This window comes from Acanthisitta chloris, unplaced genomic scaffold (genome assembly GCF_000695815.1).
Source record: "Acanthisitta chloris isolate BGI_N310 unplaced genomic scaffold, ASM69581v1 scaffold3187, whole genome shotgun sequence".
NCBI classification, from domain to species: Eukaryota; Metazoa; Chordata; class Aves; order Passeriformes; family Acanthisittidae; genus Acanthisitta; species Acanthisitta chloris.
In genome coordinates this window covers 74,279-99,286 of record NW_008684163.1, presented here as the reverse complement: position 1 = coordinate 99,286, position 25,008 = coordinate 74,279, and the positions used below count along the sequence as shown (strand labels likewise).

The window sequence follows — 25,008 nt, the reverse complement described above, 5'->3', positions numbered from 1 at the left end:
GAATGAACAAGCTTAGATGCCTGCCAAGAGTCACACTCCCAATACTGATGCATGTCTGCACCAAGGAAAACTCCAGCTATTCAGATGTCACAGTAAACACGATCCATCTCCTTTCTTTCTTTATACAAGAATGAGAAATAAGGGAAATGAGAATGAAACTGTCTGATTAGCCCTATTGGAAACCGAAAGAAAACTGGTGGATAGTTTTACTATTATCCTCATAACACATTCCTGCACTTGATTTAAGAATGGGAGCTATTAGGTACGTTTGGATTATAAGGAGCAATGGAAGTCAATTATTTTTATTGTATGCCAGCTACCTCAAAGGTTTTTGATAGATGAAGGTCAGTACATGACAGTTTTCGAACTATTAAATATATTCCAGTTCCTGCATATTTATTTTTACTTATTATGTCTGAAAATACAAGATGAGGTTTGCATTAGCATCCCCCAAACCTTCTGTGTACTAATTAAAAAATAATGAGTATTCTCATACAAAGTAAGATATATGCATTTTGTTAATGCATGATCAATTAAAGCTCTCACGTATTTGTAGGAGAGGATATAAAAATTGCATCTAGAGATTATGATATTTTCACTTTGTAAGCTCTAAATCTTTATAGTATAAAGATAATTTATGATAATGATCTACCCAAGCCCTTGAAGAATGGCTGACTACATAGCACATCCACTAGCAATAAACCATAATGATAGGTTTCATGCTATGAAACACTAACATTTGTTTACATAAATTAGCCCCAATTTAGTAATTACACTGTATGTCTGCCATAAGGTCAGGCAAAATGTAACCCTGGCAGAAGCAACACTGCATGCACTACAGTCTAGACAGAGATATGTCGAGAATTATGGGGGATAATTAATCAGTTAATGCTTTCCATGTGTTTCATAATATGTGAAGCCATGATACTAGAACAAAATGTTGGTGCTAATACAATCACTTCCCACTTTCTTAGAAGAAAGACTATTGACTGCTGTTATTCAGGCTAAAGAGTACTGAAAAAAGAAAATTATATAAAAATATACAATCCCCCCTCAGATATACACACATATTTCTGGTTTATTAGCATAAATTATTTGTGATGATGTGTTTTCATTCTAGATAGTAATACTAGCGAAGTGTTTAAAGTATCTACATAGTCATAGGAACAAATGGTAAAACAAACTGATAATTTGTGTATACACAAATGTGACAAATAGCAGTAGTATGCCTCTAAATAACCCGTACTTCATTCAGGTGTCTAGTTAAGCAAGACACCTAAAGCAAGTAAAAAAAAATAAAAAAAATTCTGGGAAATCTGGTAAATTCAGTGATCAAAAACTCTTTTAGTTCACTTTTCCACAATCTCATTGAAGGCTGAGCCAAAATTACTAGTCCTCTCAAAGGTAAGGGAAACAAAACCAAAAAAAAGCAACTACATTGTTACTGTAAAATAAACAACTAAAAATTCCCATGTCATTCCTGCAAATAGTGTAAAATTTCAGTTCAGAAAACTGTATCATTGATGTGAATTTCCCTCTTCCCCATTTCAGCACTGGTGATCCCAGAGGCTCCTGCTGATTTTGCTGGAGGATTCTATGCTTCGTGTGTGGATCAGTTGCCCTCAGAATCCTCAGCAACCTAGTGACAGGGAAGGTTGACATGATTGCACCTGATTTCCCACATGAGTGGGATAAGGAGACCTACACTGTTTTCAAAACAGATTCATGTCTAGCACAGAAGACATCACCCTAGTTACATCACTCTCCTTGATGTTAAATTAATAAAGCTGCACCTTCCTTCTTGATTTTGTCCCAGTTGGTTCTTCCCTTAAATTTGTCCCAGTTGATCCTTCCTTTGTGCATAGCGAATATTCATACAAGCTCTCAAATGTTTTTTCTGCCACCTGGTCATGCTGTAGGTGAACGTAAGCAGAGCCATTACTCTCTGCTGTGCTCCCCCTATCACATAGGTTATAAAAAGAATGGCCTCCCATTGAGTTTGTTAACTAAAAATGAGATCTCCCTTGTTTCTGGAGGCTTACGAAACTTAAATACTTCTGAGCTCCCAAGCTGTGCCCAAGGCCAGGCAGCCTTAGGTTTGTCTACTCATTCAAGTGCTGACCTGAGCAGCCCAGAGTGCAATCCAACTGTGAGCATGGGCAGTGAACTCTAACACCTAAGTGACTACCAGAAGTGCAAATAATATTGTGCATTCTCTCCTATTTGCATCGATTAGAAGACACTCCTTCTTAGCATGAGGTCTGGCAGCCAAAGCCAGAAGGTAACAAAATCAATAAAAATCAATCAGTTTGACCAGTCTACTGAAAAGCTTCCTCAAGACAAATGATTTATACAAAGTTAACCCAGGAAATTCAATAGCTACTTTTTTTGGTAAATACATAATAAAGTAGGTAATAAATATATGAATTTTTACTTCATTAGAGGATTAATATATAACATAACTCACATTTGTATATGCACAATACTTACATTGTGCCCTTTCATGACTATCTCTTTTGAAACACTTTCCAAGTATTGTTCTTTTGTGCAGAGTAAATCAGATACAAAGATGGATGAATGACAGCAGGGGAAGAGGAGGAGGTATTTCACAATGCTACTGCCCTTCAAGAGAAAACGCTGAACCTGTAACCAACTAACTATAATAAATGACTATCTGACAAAAAGAAATGAGCTGTGAAAGTAAAAAAGCTACACTAGGACAAATACTTCAGAAGTACTTTGTCACAAAAATCCTCTGCATGTAGTATGCAAACCTAGCTAAAAATACTATCACAGAATCATAAGATCATAGAATGGTCTGTGTTGGAAGACACATTAAAGACCATCCAGTTCCAACCACCCCTGCTGTGGGCAGGGGCACGTTCCACTAGACCTGGTTGCTCGAAGGCACGTCCTCCCTGGCCTTGAACACCTCCAGAGATAGGACATTCACAGCTTCTCTGGGCAACCTGTTTCAGTGCCTCACCACCTTCACAGTGAATAATTTCTTCCTAACATCTAATCTAAACCTACTTCCAGTTTGAAGCTACTCCTCCTAGCCCTGTCACTACATGCTCTTGTAAAAGGACATCAATCAGGCAGATGTTAAATGTTTTCATAGTATATGCCTATGCAGTGAAAATACAAAATTAACTGTCCACTTTGTTATTTCTCTCTCAGAAAGGAGGAAATCCATTTTATTGAAAGTAATGGCCTTCATCTTTCTATCTCAATGTGTTCTTACGAGATTGTCCTCTCTGCTCAAGGGAAAACCTTACAAACGCTAAAACACCTCTATGGAGATGTGCAGTGACAATAAGAACATCAGTACAACACTCAGTGGGCAAAATTTCTCAAAAGATGACATCCAGAAATGATCTTCTGCTTCTCAGTCTTCAGCTCAGACATTCTGAGTGGACTGCAAACTAGGCAGGCTTGGCAGTCTGCAGTCTATTTCATCACACCCTCCAGAGGCCATATTTTGTTATTTGTTTACTAAGTTCATCAGGAGGGTTTCCAGCAAAATATTTCCAAAACCCAGATAAAATTAGGAAAGTTTTTAAGTATGGTTAGTAAGGACTGCAGGACATAGGGCTTTCGTGCTACAGTTATTACTGGAGAGCATTTCTCACAAGCTCTCAGTAGCTCACCAAACTGCAGACATGGAATGCCATGAAAGCCTTCTCTTGGGAAAGGACTTGAGCACTGTCTCAACACGGGTTGCTGGAATTATTTACTCTTGTGCCTGATGTGAAACAGTTCATATGCCCACAGCGTTCTGAAAGGAGGTGATAAAATGTTTACTCTGTGAAGTTGGCTGGCTTATCCAGAAGGATGAAGCAAGCTTGGCATACTTCAAATAGATCTTTCTACTGTAAATCCTCAGACTGAGCAAAGAGACCAAATGATCTTCTTGCTCCTAGGCAAGGCTTCTTCAGATTTGAAGCCATCTATCATGAGAGGGAAAGGTGCATAAATACACCCTGCCTTTCCTTCAGTATGCCGAGCCGTGTGTTTTTGCATGTTTTTCATATAGCCTAGTAATGCAAACAGTTTTAAAAGAAGAAAAACTAGTCAATACACAAATCAAGGAATGAGCACCAAGGACCCTGAACCTTACCAAGTATTATTTTATTATCCATGGCGGAATTGAGTGGGCATACAAACTCTGGATGACTGTTTCTCTCATCTTTCTTGGGTAAATAAAACATCATTCTCTATCATCAGTCACCATGACCATGAGTGATGTTACAGAGTTGTCACAATCAGCTTTTCTCTCATGCTGAGACAAATAATATTTTCTGTGGAGCCAAGCTATATGAGTTTTTCAAAGTACTGATTCAGAAAAGGACTATCCAGGATTTCGGATAGTCAGCAAAGCCCTAACAGAGGTACACTCTGATTCCCACTGACACCTGTGGCCCTGATGGTTCTTTTTAAATAGGCCCAGACAGTTAAGATAGAATTGGATTTATCTCTTCATCTTCCCATGCAGTGAATGCATGGATGTGCTCTAAAGACATGTGGTACCACACAGGCTTAGGGGACTCGTCCTGAAAAGAAAACAGCTGTGTCACTGTGATACTCAGCTCTGCATCTGGCCAGTGAGAAGGGGACCCGTTATTGTCTGCTGGGCTTGGAGTCAGCTCCAATCAAGTCAGCAGGACACCAAGACTCAGATCATACTTTATTACAGTGTCTGCCAAGGTAACACTTGTTACTTCACAAACAGAAACTCTACTCAAATGAAAAAAACCCCACAAATAAATTTCAGAAAACAAACAATTTCACTTTCTTCAGAGCATTCACATCCACATGGCTTAAACCTCTGACAGAAGGAAACGTAAGTTAATACTACCTAACCATGCAAATATGAGTGGACATTTAACTTTCACATTAGGCACTAGTTAACAGCAGGCACTCAGCCTGAAAGGAATCAGAATCACCAAAAGCTTGGAAAATAGTCAGTCATTCAAAATGTACCTAAGATCATTGCTGAGCCTAAGAATGTCATAAGATGCAAGAAAAGGTACTGAGGCACATTCATTCCTTTCATATGCCTGTGTGTCATTTCCAGAAACAGTACATTATTATATGACAGGAAGAATACACTCCTGCCATAGCAACAAGTACATACTTTTAACTATATGAGACCCAGTTAAGTTGCTGGGGTTTTCCCCCCTGAAAAACTCCATGTGCATTCATGCTAAAGAGAATAAAATATGCTAATTGAAGGATAGGAACGAAATTTCATCTAGGTCCTAAATTAGCAGAATCAGACATATAGTTCCAGTATTTCTACTTTGTAACCAAACATGCAGCGTCACTGAAGCGTGAGTGTCCCTGTTTGCCCAGGGAACACTTAAACAGTATGTTGAGAGATCACTTCTAGGCTAAGTCAGTGCAAAATCAATACGTTGGGAGGGTGTTCTGCATTTGAAGGCAGATTTTTGCAGAACAGCCCAGGATCTCTTAGCAGATAAAATGATGCAGGAATAAGGTATGCCACCAAAGCTTATCATATGTTTCTTAAGTACAGGAAAGCAAGAAGTGTTGAACTATGCTGCACAAAGTGCATTCCGTAACATCAGTTTAAAAACAAAATTTCTGCTCAAGATTTTGATCAGCTGGAGCCCAGAATGAACTTCCAGAGCTATGTGGAATTTGTAGCATCAATTTGATATGTTGAAATACTGCTTTTACCAGGAATGCTGAAAAAGCATTAAACTTCAGAGTGGTATTTGAATGCCATTGCTATAATTAATACAGTATGACCTTGTATAAACCTTATAAGTTTGTTCATGAATATGCAAAGTAGGAATAACTACACTGTGAAGAAAAAGTGGGGTGCTTAAGTATCTGACACAGCTACACATTTAATTCTGTTGGTACTTTTCCCTTGAGTATCTTCTGAATAAAAATATTACAGCAGTAATCAGAGGACACTGATCTATTCATACTAAAATCTCTCTCTTCCCTGAGTCTTAAAATCAGATTTTTATTTCAGCTACATTTCTGAACAATTGCAGCATTCAGGAAGGAACAATCTCTTTAATAGCTTGCAGAAATTTGCCTTTGAAACTTTAGGCTTAACTGGGATACAATCATTGTGGCCTCTCAGACTGGTTTGTGACTTCTTTCTAGACTGGACCTTTCAGCTTCTTGAAGAGGTGAAATATATATTCTACAGCAGACTGACTCTTATTCATACCCTGTAATGTTTCCCATTTTGGTTTGTGGCTGGAAGACTAGGAATACAGGCTGTGAACACATACAAACGAGTGAAAGGTTTAGGCCTTTTTTAGAAATACATCGTGCATGTTCATGCCCAGGAAAGCAGCCTGTCTGAAAGTTTTTGACTAGAGGTGCCTGAAATTTGACACATAAACTCATTATCAACAACATCAAAACTACAAATTATTTTCAGATTTGGGAAGTCAGTGATAGTCTAGAAATGCTCAAGAGCTTCTAAAAACCAGTCTCCTGTACTGACACCCACTCATTCAGAGGACTGGAGCACCTCTCCTGAGGACAGTCCTAGAAAGCTGGGTCTGTTCAGCCTGGAGAAGAGAAGGTTCCAGGGATGTCTCACTGCAGCCTTTCAGTACATGAAGGGGGCTTATAAAAAATGTGGAGGTCAACTTTTTACATGGGCAAACAGTGATAGGACAAAGGGGAATGATTTTAAAACCAGAGAGGGGAGATTTAGATTAGATGTTAGGAGGAAATTTTTTTCTCTGAGGGTGGTGAGGCACCAGAACAGGCTGCCCAGAGAAGTGGTGGATGCCTCATCCCTGGAAGTGCTCAAGGTCAGATGGGATGGGACTTTGAGCAACATGGTCTAGTGGAATATGTCCCTGCCCACAGCTGGTGGGGTGGAGACTAGATGAGCTTCAGGGTCCCTTACAAGCCAAAGCTTTCCACGAATCTATGATTCACTGATTAAAATGCCTGCCATTAGATAAATGCAACTGAGAGTTTACTCCTTTCTATATTACTTGAAAAGACAAGAAACAGCAGTTCAGCTCATTTTCCCTCCTGTAAACTCTGTTTCTGTATAGTACTCTGGGAGGAATTACCAAACTTACTGAAGAGGGTTTTTCTTAATTCATCATGTACAAGTACTACAGAACTTCTGAGTTAATATTTTTAAAAGTAAGCAATATACCATTCAGCTTTAACCCCAAAAGACAGGATGTAGAACCTGTGATTGAGATACCTTAGTTTATCTAAAATTGGAAATCACTTGGTAGTCATTTGTACAGTACATGTCAGGAACCCTTCTCAGTTTCTTCAGAATAACAGAGAATTGACATTAGCTCCTCTGTTTTCTCCACAGCTTGTAACTGCTGGGACCCAGGAGGAAAAATGGTATCTTTTTAATAAGAATTAAGACTTAGTGAAAAGGGATTGAACTTCACAAAATCAGATATCGAAGCTAAGCTTTTCCATAGCTTCTTGAAAAGGCTTTCCTCTACACTTACTTCCAGCTCCAGGTCTCAGAGAAATTCCCAAGCTGAGGAGACTTCTCAGAAGAGTGTGTGTCTGTTCAACACTGGACATGCCAGTATCACCAGGTTAGCCCTGGAGTTTAGGAACTCTATAAATTGATTCAACATTCTGGTAATGGATGAATTATATTCCATTTAATAATGCACATTAAATAATGCACCATTCAACAATGTGTGCAACTTGGTAGCTTATGCAAAATATATTGTGTTTCACCACAATATTTCATATAAAGAAGCTAGATACTTAGCATCAAATCTGCTGATATGATAGTCCTTGGACGTTAATTACACCAGCTTTGTAATTTTAATAGCTCAAAACATATTAAAAAGACAAGAACAGTGGTGATTATCCCTTTCTGCAGGATAGACTGGATTTGAAGACGCTAAGAGGAGGAAAGATTGTGAGTTAGGATTGGGAAAGGTTCCCCCCTACAAGTAGATAACCCTGCCTCAGTATCTCTCTAGGTAGTTTTCTCTCTGCCATGTCTCTTGCTTGCTGGAAATGATTGTAGAACAAGTCATTCCCCTGAGTAGGCTGCCAGTGGAAATACACAATTAATTCGAGTTTTGTCCTAACTTTGGATTCTGACAGGCCTCTTTCTGACAGAAGGTATGGGCTTTCTGTTATCTGATGCACAAAATTGCAACGCCAGCCTGATAAATGCTCCTGGGCTCTAGAAAAGCATAAGAAGTACTGAGAGTGGTTGATAAATCCAACATCTCTATATCAACCACAGTATCCATGGGGATGTACAAAATGTGACTGCTTTAATAGAAGGAGAATCATAAAATCAGCAGCAAAGGTCCTGGACCTACTGTAAGAAGCCAGCCCCATTTATACTAAACCAAAGATAGTCAGAGCTTACACCAGTCAGTAAAGACAGAAAGTTATTACAGCTCCATAATCAGCCCTTTTATAGCTGAATGTATATACACATAAACACACATATGCACATGCACATATGTACATGTATCAGTTTAGTCTTTTCAGAAACATGTTGCACATATACATATGTGTCTTCATATATATGAATGTTTCATTAGAAGCTAAACAGACAATGAATAACACAGTCTGTGCTATTTATTTTATGCTGCTCCCACTTTGCATTTTGTCAGTATGGAGCAGAATGTTGTATTACAGAAGTTCCTAGAGAATAGGAATCAATAGACTTTGGATGCTTAGAAGAGAACTGGAGGAGAAATAAGATAGTGAGATGAATGCATTAGCTGTAAATGTCTGTGAAATAGATTATTCACCCACAAAACAGTTAAAAACATTTGATATTCAGGCTTCACAGCTAACACAAATTGTTTCAACAAGGTGATTTGTTCCTTCCAAAAGTTGATCTATCCAGAAAATACTACTGGGTCAGTTATATTCAGTTCATGTTTTAAAAGTACTTTTCTCCTTTGCCTTTCTATTCCAAGAGCTCGTTACATATTTATTCAGTTGAAAAATAATTAATGATAATTTATGAAAAGTTCAACAAGTAAGAAAGTGTGAAGTCTGAAAACTGGAAAAGTATGGGGCTTTATAAACAAAAAACTAATGATTCTTTCATGCAATTTCTAATCAGCTAATAGGATGAAGGTAAATATTATCATGGTCTTTGATTTTCACAATTGCCCCTGTACTTTCGGTGTATGATGAAAAATTAAATAGGACATGAAAGAAAGAAAAAGCATTTTATGATTTTGCTTCTAAATCTAGATTAGAATATTAAACCAGTGAAGTCTTAAATTTTGTTAAAGTACTCTGATGATATTCTATTAACTTGTACTCATCTTAAATAAATGGAGATACAAAGTGCCAGATTGTACATCAGGACAAAAACTGTTAAAAAGATTTTGTCTGAGATTTTTTTCAGATAAGTCTCTGGACATGGGAAGTACAGTTTTGTGATAAGTAAGCCTGCAGCTTCAGGTTAAGAAGACAACATCATGCAATGTGTCTCCTCATGGTTTTTAAATTTCGGATTAGGGATTGTAAACCCCCTCTATAAACAACTGGGATTCCAAATTCAGTTTTCACCTGACTGTTCCTAATAAGTCGAAGTGCATCAGAAACTATAAACCAAAGATACAGTATTTCCCTAACACAAACAATGCAGTCACAGCTGAAATCTAAAAGGTAAAATAGAACTGAAACTTTTACCAGAGCTTAATGAGGTAAGGTACTAGTATCTCAGTGGGGAGGCAAGTAAATTGGGTGATTACTCCAACACATGTCACACTGAGGTCTGGCAATTTATGAAAGATGAATATTTAGATTAAATTTCTAAATGACAGGTATAAAACTGTATGTAGATCTTTGAAATAGCTAAACAATTTCAAAGTACTCAAATTAAGGAAAATTGATTAGTACAATATTGTATTAAAGCTGCTTTTTTTTTTTTCAAATCAGAAAAGTATGCAAAGTGCAGTTTGTAAATAACATCTTTCAGGAAAAAAGAGAATAACAGGAAAAGAAGGCCTGACACTGCTGCTGTCTTTCATATGACTTCATAATAATTTCAGATGGATTACTGGGTGACAGGAGTTACAGACTTTAAGAACTTGGTTAAGAATTATAATGATTAAGTAGATAGGAGTACTAAAAGTTGTAGTTAATAATCATCTTTTTAATTCTCATTAAGAAACTGAGAAAAGCAAAGAACAGCAGAAAGAGTAGTAATTCATGTAATGAAAAAAACACAAAGCAAAGATCTGGCTCTTCCTGTATAATGGCCATTGCAAATTAGCATGGCATATGGGATGGATTGTATTACAGCATCTCTCAGATATTATTCAAAGTTTTCAGCAGTGAATACACCAGACAACCAAAGTCACAGAAGACTGAAAAAACCCAAACCCAAATACTCCTGGCATATTTGCTAGCATCAAACCTATGTAATACAACTTGATGTCTCTAAAATCTGTCAACATTACATATTGTCAAGTATTCTGAACACCAATACTTTTCCTCTGATACTGAGCATCATCACTGATAATCCTGATGCAACAGAATTTTAACCAGTGTCCCCTCAAAAAGTAAAAAAACCCAAAAACAGCAGAGGACAACCAAACCAGAGACTTAGAAGAAATTCTCCCAAGGAAGATGATAATGGACTTTCCATTTACCAGATAAACACAGAAAGTGGAAAGTGTGAGAGCTGCTAGGTTTATTGAGAGTGGTGAGTATTCAAGGAATGCCAGCTGGAGTACTACCTGCACAGACCATGCATGATTCCAATCATCTCCACAGAGTTTTCCAGTCTTTTCTTTATGACACTCACTATATTCTCCAGCCCACAGTCCCACAGTATTTTACATGAATTCAACGGAAGAATCCAGTTACCATCTCAGAGGTCAGTTTACCCTTTTCACTCTTGCACAAACTCAAACTTGACATTTTACTCAGAGAGATTTTCAACACTGACTGGGGAAGGGTAAACGAGAAAGTTCCTGCTGGTATGAAACAGAAGTAAGTTTCAACCCTCTTCAAATATTCTGGCTCTGCTCAAGAGCATCCACACAGACACAGTGGGAAGAGACTATCTAAAGAAGATAGATGAAGGCCAGACAAGTATCTGAAACCACTAGAGGACAGAAAGATGCATTTGGGAAACAGGGAGAGTTTGATATTAGAAAGATATTAAAAAGCCATAGTATGGTTGAGGGGCCTGGGTTTGGAAGGAAGACCAACCTGCTCCGGACAGCTGCTTGAGCTGCCGCTACATCTACCTGGGTCATAATATGCACAGTCTTTTGCAGGCAGATATGAGCTTATTTTGCACGAGCTGACCAGAAGCCATTCTGCTATGACAGCATACCATCAAGCGCTCGGTAGTAAGCCTTGCTGCAAAGCAGTGTGTATTAGATCAGGCAACGTACCATTCTCATGTGGCCCCAAGTCCTCAGGCTGACCCAGAATGCAGGCTACAGTAAGCTCACATCAGTTTGCAAATGGGCGTGCACATACACTCACAAGGAAAAAAACAAACAGAAAGAAGAAAGATTTCAAGACCAATGTGCAATGAATCCATCAACTATGGGGTAGGAAAAACCAAGGTTTTCAGGAACAGGGATGAGCATAAGTCCCTGAGAAGCAGTTGGGAAAAATTAAAGGGAAGATGGAGCTTATGGGGGGGGGTCGACACAGGACATGCTCATTCCGAGAAGGGGCACTGTGAAGCCCCAAATTTATAACAGATGCTTCTTTCAGAGGCAGCTCTTTAGCTGAGACACCTTATACATTGGAAATGTAGACACATAAGGTGGGACATGTCTTTATGGGATGACTTCTGTCACAGTGATTTGAGAAACTTCTTTTCCTAGTGATTTGAATGCAATGCAACACAAACTCTTTTCAAAATCAATACAACCCAGGTACAAGTACCTGGCTTCAGTCACATACCCCAAGACAGCTGGTATTCACATAATCACACCTGCATGTAAGTCCAATGAAAGTATATTTGCAACATGGGAAGTTATTACCTTCTATCTTTCATTCTCTTCTGACTACATATAAAACATCAATAATAATAATTACTTTTCCCCTTAAACTTTTCAAATATTACTTTGGAAAGGGAGACATTTCATCTGATGAAAGAGCACAAAGACAAAAAGGTGCTTGCTACAGATATATAGAAAAAATATTGCTGTTTTACTTTGTCTTCTATAATTTTTTTTTTATTTAGTCCTTTAAGAGATATCTGCTTTGGATGTAGCATACAACGCAGATTGCATTACTGATACATACTATTCACTGTGTAATTTTCCATGATGCATGTAAAAATATTAACTAATCAATTTTCATGTCTCTGAGATAGATTACAGAATCTCCAATATACCTGGAGAAAAAAATAAACGCTTAAAAGGACTTGCTTAATATGTTAAAACATTTCAAGAAAATGATATGCACTGGAATTCAGAAATTGCTATGAGTCAATCCTTTAGCAAGGTTTTGTCAGAACTGAAACTCTTCTTACTCATGCTATTTTCATTCTCACGTCTACAGTGACTTTTAGGAATGGACAGATCATACTGCACATACTTATATGTGTACCTCATATACTACTTTTAGGACAGATCATACTGCACATACTTATATGAGTGTACCTCATATATTTGCATATACATTTGGCAGACAAATATAAACATAAATAATTATCACACTTGTTAAGGGTCTAAGTATTCTAGTTGCACAATGATAAATTGGCTGGTCTCTTATTGAAATCAGTTTCTTATCTTCACAGAGCAGAAAAGAAACCTACTTTGTATATTTACAGATCATACTGCACATACTTATATGAGTGTACCTCATATATTTGCATATACATTTGGCAGACAAATATAAACATAAATAATTATCACACTTGTTAAGGGTCTAAGTATTCTAGTTGCACAATGATAAATTGGCTGGTCTCTTATTGAAATCAGTTTCTTATCTTCACAGAGCAGAAAAGAAACCTACTTTGTATATTTATCATAACTCCAGCAATAGCATCTGGAACTTGTAAGAAATGTTACTTTTTGTGTGCATCTTCATTACTTTTTGTGCTGATTAAATGGAGTGTAATAGAGAGAAGATACTGGCTTTACTTAAGCAACTGGGGAAATGGGACAAATCTACCAGGAAGAAAAAATATGTAATCTACAAGCTTGGATGAAAGCTGATAAGAAAAGAAAAATAGAAAAACCACAGCAGCCCTTCTAGAGGTTGTTTTTGAATGACCTGAAGCTTGTTTTCTAATTAATTTCCAACTTTAAGTTTACATCACTGAAAGTCATCATCTTTGCTGACACACAAACCAATTATTTACTTTACAGATGCCTACGAATGAAAAATACTGATTCAGACCAAAGCAAGATGATTAAGGTAAAGCAAATGTTCTGCTGGACTCACCTTAGGCACCCAGTGGCATTGCGCAGCACCTGTGATGAATGGAGTTGTATTTTATGATCATCCTGGAGCGGAGAGTTTTCCCATCCAGAGTGAGGGATGATCACTGCATTGGTCAACACTGCGAGGGCATCCTGGATGATTGGCATTTTCAGTGCATCACAGGAGGATAGATTCCAGAGAACTCCTACAAAAAAAAAAGAACATGAGTAATAATTAACACTTCTCCAAAAAGAGGTTAAATAGTTTTCATCTAAAATAACTCAAACCAAACAAATGTATTTCACAGCATCGGTGTGCATAATTAAGCTGTTTCTGTCAAGAATAAAACAACGTTGGAAATGGGACCAAACGATACCTGGTCCCAGTGGGAATACAGCTTTGAATACACAACATCTAGTGACAGCAACACTGGAAATTTCTCAGAGCTGAGCCTAAAAAAACTGAGCAGCTGGTTAGGATTTAGGCCTAAATAGGCTGTGAAGCACACATGGAATGAAGGAATATGACAAGAAACATTTTAGGGTTTGGTCTTCAGAGTTCTTCCTTCTAAATAAAATTAATAAAAGCCAACTGTAGAAAATAGGTTCTGATTCATGCTAAAACTTTCAATATTGATAGATATATATTGAGAGAACAAAACCTCAACTATATGATCTTCAATGTAATGGAAGTAAATGTCTAGGCTATGTGGTAGTACAGGCAAAAAGACTTTCTCCACAACCTTATACAGCTGTATGGCATAATCCCAGCTGTCAACAAGTAATTTTTTATTTTGTAAATATTTTACCACACAAAGTTACAGAATACTACTGTTTTTACACAGAAACAACAAGTTAATGGCGCAACTCAGGAGGAGATTTACTGCAGTTTAAAAAACGACACTCCTGTTTCATTTCATAATGTGCCAAAGCAAAGGAAGATAAATCAAGAGCCAAGGCTTTCTGAGCACAGTTGCAAAGATCAGGGTCACTGCAGATGAGCCACAAAGAAAGCAGGCAAGAAATTGTTGTGAGCAAAAGACATCCTGCTTTCCATTCCCTTGTATACATTTGTGCATTTGCTGGAAAAGGACATTTGATTTTTGTGCTGGACCAAGAGCCTGCTGATGCTGCTAGGCTGCTACTAGTGCAGGGGGGAAGCTGGAGGAAAACACGCTCTCCTGAAGAACCAGTGGTCATTATTTTAGCCCAATATCCTCCCAGGCACAGCTGGAATAGCAAGCCTACATCTTCATCCTTCCTCCCCTTGCCAACACGTCCTCTTCTCTAGAATATAGCTCCACCACTCTCAACTCTCCTTCCCAGGACAATACCCTGGCCCCACACCTGACCTTGAGGGGTAAAATTGAGTTTTGACTTTATGGCCATCAAGTCTTGAACTGAAAGATTATCATCATCATCACATATAAAAGGTTACAAATATGAACACTATCAAAAAACAAAGTGAGTGATGGTAGGAGGAAACTGCTGAAAACCTCAGGAACATAGACTCAGAAATTTATAAATATAAGCAGGAATAACACCACTTGCTCAAGGCTTTCTTTAGCATTCTGTGGTTTGACAGAGCAGTGTAACTAATAGGAATCAACCTACATTTTTGGGTTTCCCTTTAAAATTAATTACCTCTATGGGGAGACAGTTTCAGTTATACAATTTCATGTATAATTTATTTTATATGGAGCTGTCTGCAAAAATGATTATGTAGCTAAATGTAAAAAATTTGATCAGCATACTAATAAAACCCCCCTATTAAATTAATCTGTATGAGGCAGACAGACTTTAGCTACGGACTGAAAAACAAAGCATAAAAAGCATAAATAAGAATACTTTTCATTTAAGAATTGCTACTTTAAAGGGAAAAGTTTTTGTTTGAATTCTGTTCTGAATGCCATTATGAAAAGGAATTCCATATTTAAAGGAATAAAGACCTTAATAAATACATTTATACTCACATTTCTATGACCTATTCTGGGTAAGCTTTATTGACACATCTAGTATTCTTGAAATACCTAGCATTTTGCTGGTTTTAGTGAGTAAATACAACAGTGTGGTTGCCTTTTTGTTTTACATTTATCTAGACAAGTGTAAATGACATGCATGGTATAAAAGCAGAGAATCAGAATGCAAATCTTTCCCCCTTTAAGGTTCAATTTAGTTCTTATGCAACACAATGTGTTGCATCTTTGTGAAGAAGTCTTATTTTGAAGGTGAAGCAGAAGAGAACACTTTGATGGCAACAAAAGTGTACTTTGGGCTGCAAGAATTAGTCATGAACTGGAAAACCAGAAAAGAATACAAAAGAAGCAAACATAAGAGCTCTGTCTAGCAAAATGCTTAAAAATGTGTATGTCTACACTATTTTCCATTCACTGCAGGTTCTTGCTAATTAAAAGTAAACTCACATAAACATCATGGTGAGTTGGTATTCAGCAGAAGCTGAGATGTCTAGAAATATTCTTTAACCCTTCTTTCTCTCTGGTTTCACTAACCAGAAATAAAATGTTTGGAGTCAAAGGATGATGGGATCACCAAGCTAAAACAGCTATTCCACCTTCTCCTAAAATGACCTTAAGGCAGAATCAAGCAAAATGGCACTGCCCACTAAGCTGTCTTCAAAGTTTTTGCTCCTCACTGTTTTAAGGAGTAAGATAATCTTCATATTACCAACCATGTGAATGAAAAAACCCACCAAGTTTCTCCTGACAAGTTGTAAGTTATTCTCACAAGCAGTGGAGTATGCTACTTGCTGAGGTTGGCATTCTACATACCTCCTTGTAACCTTCCTTAATTAATGATTTGCAATTATGAAAGGGCACTGGCAGTTCAATTCCAATTCACTTACAATTGTTTTTGCGGAGGATGACCTCGAGCTAGATTTATGTGTGTTCTGAGAAGATGATCCATTGCCTTGACTTTGCAAGGGAGAGTGACAAAAAAATAAATCTTTTACCTGAGGCATCTTCCATTATGCAGCTACCTCTTCACCACATGACTGAACGTATTATTCCAGCACGTACGCATGACATGCCCTTTAGGACTATAGTAAGAAACTGGTCACTGAGACCATTTGACACCTTACTCTGAAAGCCCTGACTGAATTGGGTTTCTGACCACAACAAGCAAGTCTGGAATAGCCTCAGAGGTGCCTTGATTGCCCTCTAAATAATTTGAATGCCACCAGCTGCACACAGGAAGGGAAGGGACTGGACTAACCAGTGATTCAAACAGTGGGACCCACCCTGCTGTATATGTACTGAATGGCATTTTGTGTCCCCACTTGCAGATCACTTTAGGTTGTATTGTATGCCATGTAGAAAGAGGAAAATACCTACACCATAGCAATAGAACACATCTATTTGCAGGTTGAAGTTTTTCACACTTACATATAACAAACTGAAATACAGGGGAAAAGTATCTTGAAATCTCATTTTAAGTTTAAAACAGAGTGGAAACTGGTATTGAAAGTATTCAGTTGTTTCTAATTGGGAGATGGAGTTTGGGTCTGAGTACTAATTACCAGTCTAGCAGACATCAGATGAAGGACTCTTAGAGAGAGTCTACAGAAATGCCAAACTACGGAGATATTACTGCATCAAGTTACACCTTCTGGAGTAGCTTATCAGAGGACATGCATCTGCTATGGTTGACAAGTCATCACACTAAATGTAAATCATGTTTTCTAAGAAGGCTTTTCACAGATAATGACAATCAAATTTAGAAAATGATTATAAATTTTGGAAGAAGGTTGTAATTGACCTATTAAAAGACATAACTGCACAGATGCAGTTCATAAGGAAAACTACACATAGATTTTTAGTTAAGGCAGTTTAGGTTTGTTGCCACTGCACGAGGGAACTTAGAGAACAGAGAACCAGGAAAGCTTTGACTTTCTCTTAGCTGAAGTCCAGAAGATTGAAGACAACCCTTTTAAAAGCACATACCAGGCTGATGAGATGTTACTACTGCTTAGATGACAAAGCCTTGCTTTCAGCTTAGAAACAGCACTTCTTTTTACATAAATTAATTTAATCTCTTGCAATAGATACTGCAACACATATGCTAAAGAAACAAAGCAAAATATTTTAAAACTTTGAAGTCACTCAATTTAATGGACCAGTCTGAGCCAAAACCCCATAAACTCTGAACGAGGCTGGAGCCCAAACTCATCCTGATTAAACACTTCATTGAAATTTTTTTTGCCAGTGTTTTAGTTAGAACTGGCACTCACATACAGCTATCTATAGTCAGATATAGCTGAATACCCAATGTGACACTAACCTTATTCCATCTGAAGTTAAGAAAATAGAGGATAGCTGAATACCCAATGTGACACTAACTTTATTCCATTTGAAGTTAAGAAAATAGAGATCATATACTTCTATGAAAAAAATATTATCCTAGCAAGAAAACGTGCAAAATCAGGGAAGTCTAACCAATTATTTAGGGCATAATTTACTGCTCACTCAAATCATGACTTTAAAATATATATAAACAAACCTCATAGAACAACACAGACTACAAATATAAACGGAAACCAAGAAACTGGAAAAGTCATCTTTTCCAAAAAGGATTGTCCCTGCCACTCTACCAAATTCCATTTTCATTTTTTTATTGTGCTGCAGAAGTTGTACTTTCCCAAATAAATTATATGATAAAAGGATTGTAAGTAAACAAGTATTATTGGGAGGAACAAGATTTTGATTCTTCTCAATATGGCATGTTTAAGTCAACCTTAAATTGATATTATATATATATTTGGCTTATTTAATATTCTTTGCAAAAATAAAAATGCAGAAGTCTTTCAATGCATCCAGGTTTTTCTTTTCCATCATAATTTAATAGTTTGGTCATGGACTGATGAAGAAAGCCATTTGGTAGTGCTGGGAGACTGCATCCCAGGAAGAGCTTTGGCAGATTTTTCTGTTTATATGCTGAAGGCACACAGATACTACAGGGAGTTTCCCTCATGAACATGACAATTAAGATTGAAATCTGAGTGCTAAATACCCTGCACAGAAGCCAAGCGCAAGGGATCTTTTGCTGGAGTCCTTAGGAAAAGCATCTTCTACCCCAAGCTCTCAAGTGCTAGATAACTCATTTGCTGGCAGCTTTGACACTTAGAGCCCCCCCTGTAATTGCAAGGCTGCTCTGCAGAGCTGGATCTGCTCCCTGGCAGCAGATGTGGCTCCCGATACATTACAGCAGTTCTGTTGTAAAGATGCTGAATACCAATCACAACATTTCTTAATGCAAAGTGCAATGAGACTTCACGCCCAGCTCAACCATCAAGGTGAGGAACTGCCTTGGTGACAGACTTTCTGCAGGAAACAAAAACTGGCTGATTTGAATTCTGGCACGTGAACAACTCACAGCATATAAGACAGATCCTTAAAAGAATGCTGTGAAAATGAGTTTAAAATTGACATAACAGATGAGGAATTTTTCCCAATTTTCTTGATTTTTAAAAAAAAATGTTTAGTGAATGAATACCTATGTGTGCCTTCCTGTAATTAATTCATGTGCACAGAGGTGTTTCTCTATCTATGTATAAGCTGCCACAGGAAAAGTCCAAATTGAGAAAGAATGGGTCTCAGTGAAAGTCATAAGCAGGCAGGAGTTTGAGGAACAGTAAGCAAAGCTGCAGCCAGAAGATTTTTTTTCTTTTGTAGCCACTTATAGCATCACAAAGCAAAAGTTTCCACAGAGGAGAAAGATTACTGTGGGCTTTTATTTGTTTAATTACAAACAAATACAGCTTGATCTTGACTACACATAAGTAAAAGTCTACATACAGTGTAAACAATATAAACATTTCCCTTGAAAAGCTAACTCTTCCTATCTCAATTATGGCTCTTTTCATTCCAAAATTACATCTAGGATTTTACTAAAACAAAAAGGAGTGACCAGTTTTAATACTGGTTGCACACAAAGTCTGTCCAATGCATTAACTACGAAAGTCTGTAATCCTCCCATGGGACTGAATTTTGAGCTAAAGTTGCTCCTCTCTTTCTATTGCACACTGTGGAAGGGAAGAACTGTCAGAAAAGAATAATAGACAGTTATTAACTTTCATGTTAAACAGTAAAGGAATTATTAGAAGACTTAAGTTTCTGTGGAAAGTCCAGTGGTTCCTGCTTAGCTTGCTTTTCTAGATGATGAAATTAAATGAGTCCTGTAAAACACAGAAGCCAAAACAACAGCAATTCATTCTAAGTGAGAGAAACAAGGGGGGAAAAGTCAACTGCTTTCAAACAAAATTTTATCCCAACGGCAAAACCATTCCCAATCAATTACTGTATTAGAAATCAAGGAAACCAAACAAGGATGAATATATGAATGGAAAGATTTTTTTTTTTCAGTGCTTACATGTGCATTTTACTAAGTAATTTTTTGTAGCACCCAAAATCAAAATATGTGTTTGGTAACAGATCCTAGTATGGAGAATAAAAAGTTATACTTAAAGCTGAACATTGTTACAGTTCTAAATACAAGACTCCTTTAGAAAGTAAGTCCTATCTATAAAGTTGCATCTATGTGCAAAATGAAAGGCTTAGTGTACAGCTGCTAAAAAAGGAAACAAAAAAAAGGAAGTGTTTATTTACTAGCCAAATTGTTACCTAAAAAAAAGACAGCACTGAAAATGACATTATTTGGGAGGGAAGAAGAGAGGTTGGCCTCTGAACCTAAAAAATTATGATAAAAAAAGTAGAGGTCACAGTGAAAAAAGTGATTTGATCACAGAATGAACATGTTTCACCATATCCTCAAACCGTCATTTTGTAAACAAAAAAGTAAAATATTCAGATCTGTTTCTAAACAAAAGCCATTTTCAAGAGTATTTTGAGCTGGGAATGGCAAACTTTTAAACTGCAAAGTGGTTCTAAACTGCAAGTGTTCTAGTACTCCATCATTCAGGCTGGGGCATCAAAATTATATGCTCAGCTGAATTGTTCCAAAGGATTACTACTTGCTGGAAAAGTTCAATGCAGCTGTTTTGTCAAGCCATATGCTGCAACAGATGTCCTCTATTTATCACTCCACATTACCTTGTTTGATATTTCCTCTTAAACTTAAGATTTGACAAAGGTAGAAAAAATAAAATACAAAAATCATTTATGAAGTCTGTCACTGCCACATGAACCAAAACAACTTGAATGAATTTTCCATAGAAGACACATCTCATGATTATACAAGGGGAAAATATTTTTTTCTCATTTAGATAGAAAAGAGCAAAAAGGGACTACTTTGGGCTGTATGCTGGAACAGGGTTTGGTAAATGCAGGACAAGTGAATGGGAATTTTCATGGGAAAGAGGGAGAAGGAAGCAGTCTGTGATGGGAAAACTGATGAAACTGTCCCTGAACTGACCCCTAAGAGAGAGGAGACTGACTCCTCTGCTGGGGACATCACACAGCTCCCAGATGAGACCTCAGCACTCTGGTGACTTGTTCTACCTCTCCCCCAATTCACCTCCAGGGAAATGGGCACTGTGAACCTGAAGAAGGTTTTGTGTCGCTGTTTTAACAGTACATTCCTTCTTACCTATAAAAATTCTTTGGATGCAACACCTGACACAATAAATCAGTGCCCCAGCCTGTTGGTAAGAAAGCAGGGCAGAAGATTTGAGAAAACATCTATTTTAAAACCGGAAGCAGCAGGGGATGAAGTGGTTAATCTGCTAATTCAGGAAAAGCTGAGAATCATTCTTCATGGATACAACAGATCCTATCAGTTGATTTTGCCACGTTCAGAGCCAAAATAGTGACAGCGTATTGAGAAAGGGAGCAAAGATTGTTTTATAATTAAACAGTAAATTGTAATAGATTTGGTATAAAATGATCCAGTTGAACTGTCAATAATGTTTGCTTAAGTGTTATTTGATAAGACAGCATCATTTCTGAAGCAAAATTACACAATTTATTAAATTACTTTTAGATTTGCTGTTACATATCAACTATAAATAGGACGTGTTTTGAATGACTCCAGAAATTCTAGAAGATGTGGTAGCTTATAGGTAGGAAATCAGTTTCCCAACAATGTATGGCACAGACTTGTACCTTCCTGGTTTGCAGGGAAAATGGCTACAAAGATTTGGTGAGTGAAGGGTTCCACAACGGGTTCACAGGAAGACTCTATAAAATGCCAGTTAATTGTTGCTTTGAATTTGTTTGGATATCACTTCCAGATTTCTAGAAATGATGGAAATATTGTCAGTAGGTGATGCTAAAATCTAAAATTTGAACTTTCCCACACTGTAGAATCATACTGTTAAGGACAACAGCACTCCTCCTTACATGGCTGTGCTTTGCTGCAGCACATCCACTGGCTATGAGATGTCACCTTGTTACTCTGGAGAAGTACAAATAGATATTTTAAGTATTTTCTGAAAATTATGATGATGCAGTAGCAATTTCCGGAGACTCTCTTTAAAGCCTTGTGGTAACTGATGACTGGGGTGGAAAAACAAAGTAGCCATATGAGCTCACTAACGCTGCCATTGCCAGTAACAGCCCAAAGGGTTTGTACTGCCTTGGTGAAGTTGAGTTGCTTGAAGTTGTATTGGGGCACTTGGACCTTCAGCTTGAATAACTCATGCAGACTACAGACCAGGTGGCTTCATTTGTTTTGCTTTTGCTTAGCTTTGATAATGGTGAGGCATAAGTTTAATTTTATCAAGGTGGCAGTGACAAGTAGTTTTCCTGAGTTCAACAAATCCTTGTTTTAATTTTTTCCCTATGACAAGTTTTTACATGTAACAGCAAGGAACCATAAACTAGCCTATGCAAAGTTTGGGCTGTGAGATGAAATGCATGTTTTTACAGCAATCTGAGACTTGCAGGGGATTTGATGGAGTTTGGCATTTTGTATGAAATTCTCACTGGTTCACGAAACTCAGGGCGGAGGTTGAAGAATACCTTGCTTCACAGTATTTCAAGCAAAAGGAGGCAGTCAAACTATTATGTAGCCTCTGGGAACTGAAACGGCTTTTGTACTTGAAGAAAGAAATACTGAAGCCATTGGCTTCGATCCAGAGTAAATAGATAGGAATTTTCAGCACACAAATAATCTCGTTAATGTTGAAAACAACTTTTATTTAAAACACCTAATTAGAAGTAATTTAGTTCAAAAGATTTAATCAACTTTTAAAATTGATTGTGGTAGGATATTGTACTTGCAAATACATCCATTTAAAGAAAGAGTAGGAAAGATTTATTAGAGCTAATACCCTTCAAATCTCCATTTTGAATGAAAAGCATTTAAAACATACAAGCAAATTTTAGTGCCTAAGCAAGTAGATTTGAAATTTGTGAATGTTACCCTAAATCTCTTACTTAAATAATAATTAAGCTTAAAGCCTGTAAGTCATCTGCCTCTGTGCTTGGTAATTTTCTTGAAACACTCGTTTAAAGTTATTGCAGACAATGTGCTTATGTGCAGAGTAGACACCAAGCAAATGTATTAGGTTTGTATGGTCAGGTTTTGGTAGCAGGGGGCTATAGGGGTTCCTTCCTGTGGGAAGCTGCTAGAAGTTTCTCCCATGTCCAACAGCCAATGCCAGTGGCTTCAGGATGGACTTGCCATGGGCCAGGGCTGAGCCAGACAGTGATGGCAGTAATAACTCTGACAACAGATTTAAGGAAAAGAAAAAAAAAGTCATTGTGCAGATGTAATTGCAGACAGAGAGGAGTGAGAATATGTGAGAGGAACAACTATGCAGACATTAAGGTCAGTGAGAAGGAGGAGTAGGGTGTGCTCCAGGTGCTGGAGATCTCTCTGCAGCCTGTGGTGCAGACCATGGTGAAGCAGCTGTGCCCCTGCGGCCCATGGAGGTCAGTGGGTGTGCAGAGATCCACCTACAGCCTGTGAAGGAGACCCGTGCCAGAGTAGGCTGTTGCCTGAAAGGAGGCTGTGACCCAGTGGGAAGCCTGTGCTGGAGCAGGCTCCTGGCAGGGACCCAGCAACCCATGGAGAGAGGAGCCCATGCTAGAGCAGGTTTCCAGGGAGAACTTGTGACCCTGTGGGAACCCATGCTGAAGAAGGCTCTTCTTGAACAACTGCACCCCATGGAAGAGTGATCCACACTGAGGCAGTTTGTGAAGCACTGTAGCCCACGGGAAGGACTCCTGCTGGAGAAGTTCATGGAGAACTGTCACCTGTGAGAGAGACCCCATGCTGGAGCAGGGGAAGGACTCCGCTCCCTGAGCAGCAGCAGAAATGATGTGTGATGAACTGACTATAACCCCCATTCCTTGTCTCCCGGTGCCACTGGCGGGGAGGAGGTAAAGCCTGGGAAGGAGGGAGGGCTGGGGTGAGTGTTAGTTAATATTTATTTCACTTCCCATCACTCTGCTCCGATTCTAATTGGTAATAAATTCAACTAATATCTGCAAGTCAAGTCTGTTTTGCCCATGACAGTAATGCGCAAGTTCTGTTTTGCCCATGACAGTAATGCGCAAGTGATCTCTTCCCATTCTTATCTCAATTCATGAACTTTCATTATATTTTCTCTCCCCTGTCCAGTTGCAGAGGGGAGTGATGGAGTGGCTTTGGTGGGTGCCTGGCTTTCAGCTGGGGTCAAACCCACCACAGTAAGAAATGAATGAACTTATTTTCCTGCCAAAATCAAAACAAGTGCTTTTGAAAGCTGTGTTCTGCGCTAGCAGTTATCTATCTCGACATGTAACCTCCCTAATTTCCTTCACTTTTGGAGTATCAGATAGTGATTAGGTGCTGGAGGGGAAGGAGAAGCTAATGCACAGAGCTGCATCTTAAGAGGCATTTGTACTTTCTGCATTTATCCCATGTCTCCGTTTTCTTTAACTACATAACGTTATGAACCCCAAACAATATTTGGCAGACTTATTCTCTTAGCTGGGCATATACTGAACCAAAGTTACATCAGCCTTGTAGCAGCAGTCTTACTGTGGTTATGCCATCGTGAAAATTTGAACACATAGATGGTTCTTCATGCTGTCTGAAAAGTTTGTAATAGCCAGCATATGTATCTGAACATAAAACATATTATGTCTTCATAATCTTATTTTCAGTTAATGTAATACTGAAATCCTCTTGTTGCTTCCAGTGTATACATTTATCTTCCTACCTATCTTTTTATATTACATATCAAAAGCTGCTAATTAATTAGGCCTTTCACTGGCCAGGCTTCCTTATACTTGCATTGCTCCATTACGAAACCTGAATGCAATTCAAAAAACAGGATATTTAATATAATCGATACTGGAACAACATCTACTATAACCCTGCAAAGGAAAGGGATATACTAGAGATTTTAAGAATTACATCAAGACAAAATACTACCAGAATGCAACTCATGGAAGAGTTTGATTCTTCGTTACTTAAGCCTGTGGGTAGGTTGCCTCAGAGTGGGATAAAACAGCCTTTACTCATTTTCAAATCAAATTTCCAGAGAGCAACAGGGTTACGAATAGGTGCCACCTCTAAATGAATGTTTATATCACAATAAAATTTCACATCTGTGTTTACACACTCCAGTAACTAAGCTAATGTCAAGGGCACTTTTGCAGAAAATTATTAAATTGATAAACTGCTTCAAGATCCTAAGTACTACATAGTCAACCCTTTGCCACTA

The 25,008-nt window shown here is 37.9% G+C and overlaps 1 protein-coding gene across 1 annotated transcript in view; it reads right to left on the bottom strand.

Moving 5' to 3' along the window:
• LOC103806509 (catenin delta-2) overlaps window positions 1–25,008 on the bottom strand; it is a gene marked incomplete at its 3' end in the record, with an annotated part of 121,878 nt that overhangs the window by 31,879 nt on the left and 64,991 nt on the right. The window contains exon 4 of the mRNA XM_009079211.1: window positions 13,399–13,582. Coding sequence (XP_009077459.1) covers window positions 13,399–13,582 — 184 coding nt within the window. The remainder of the gene's footprint in view (window positions 1–13,398; window positions 13,583–25,008) is intronic.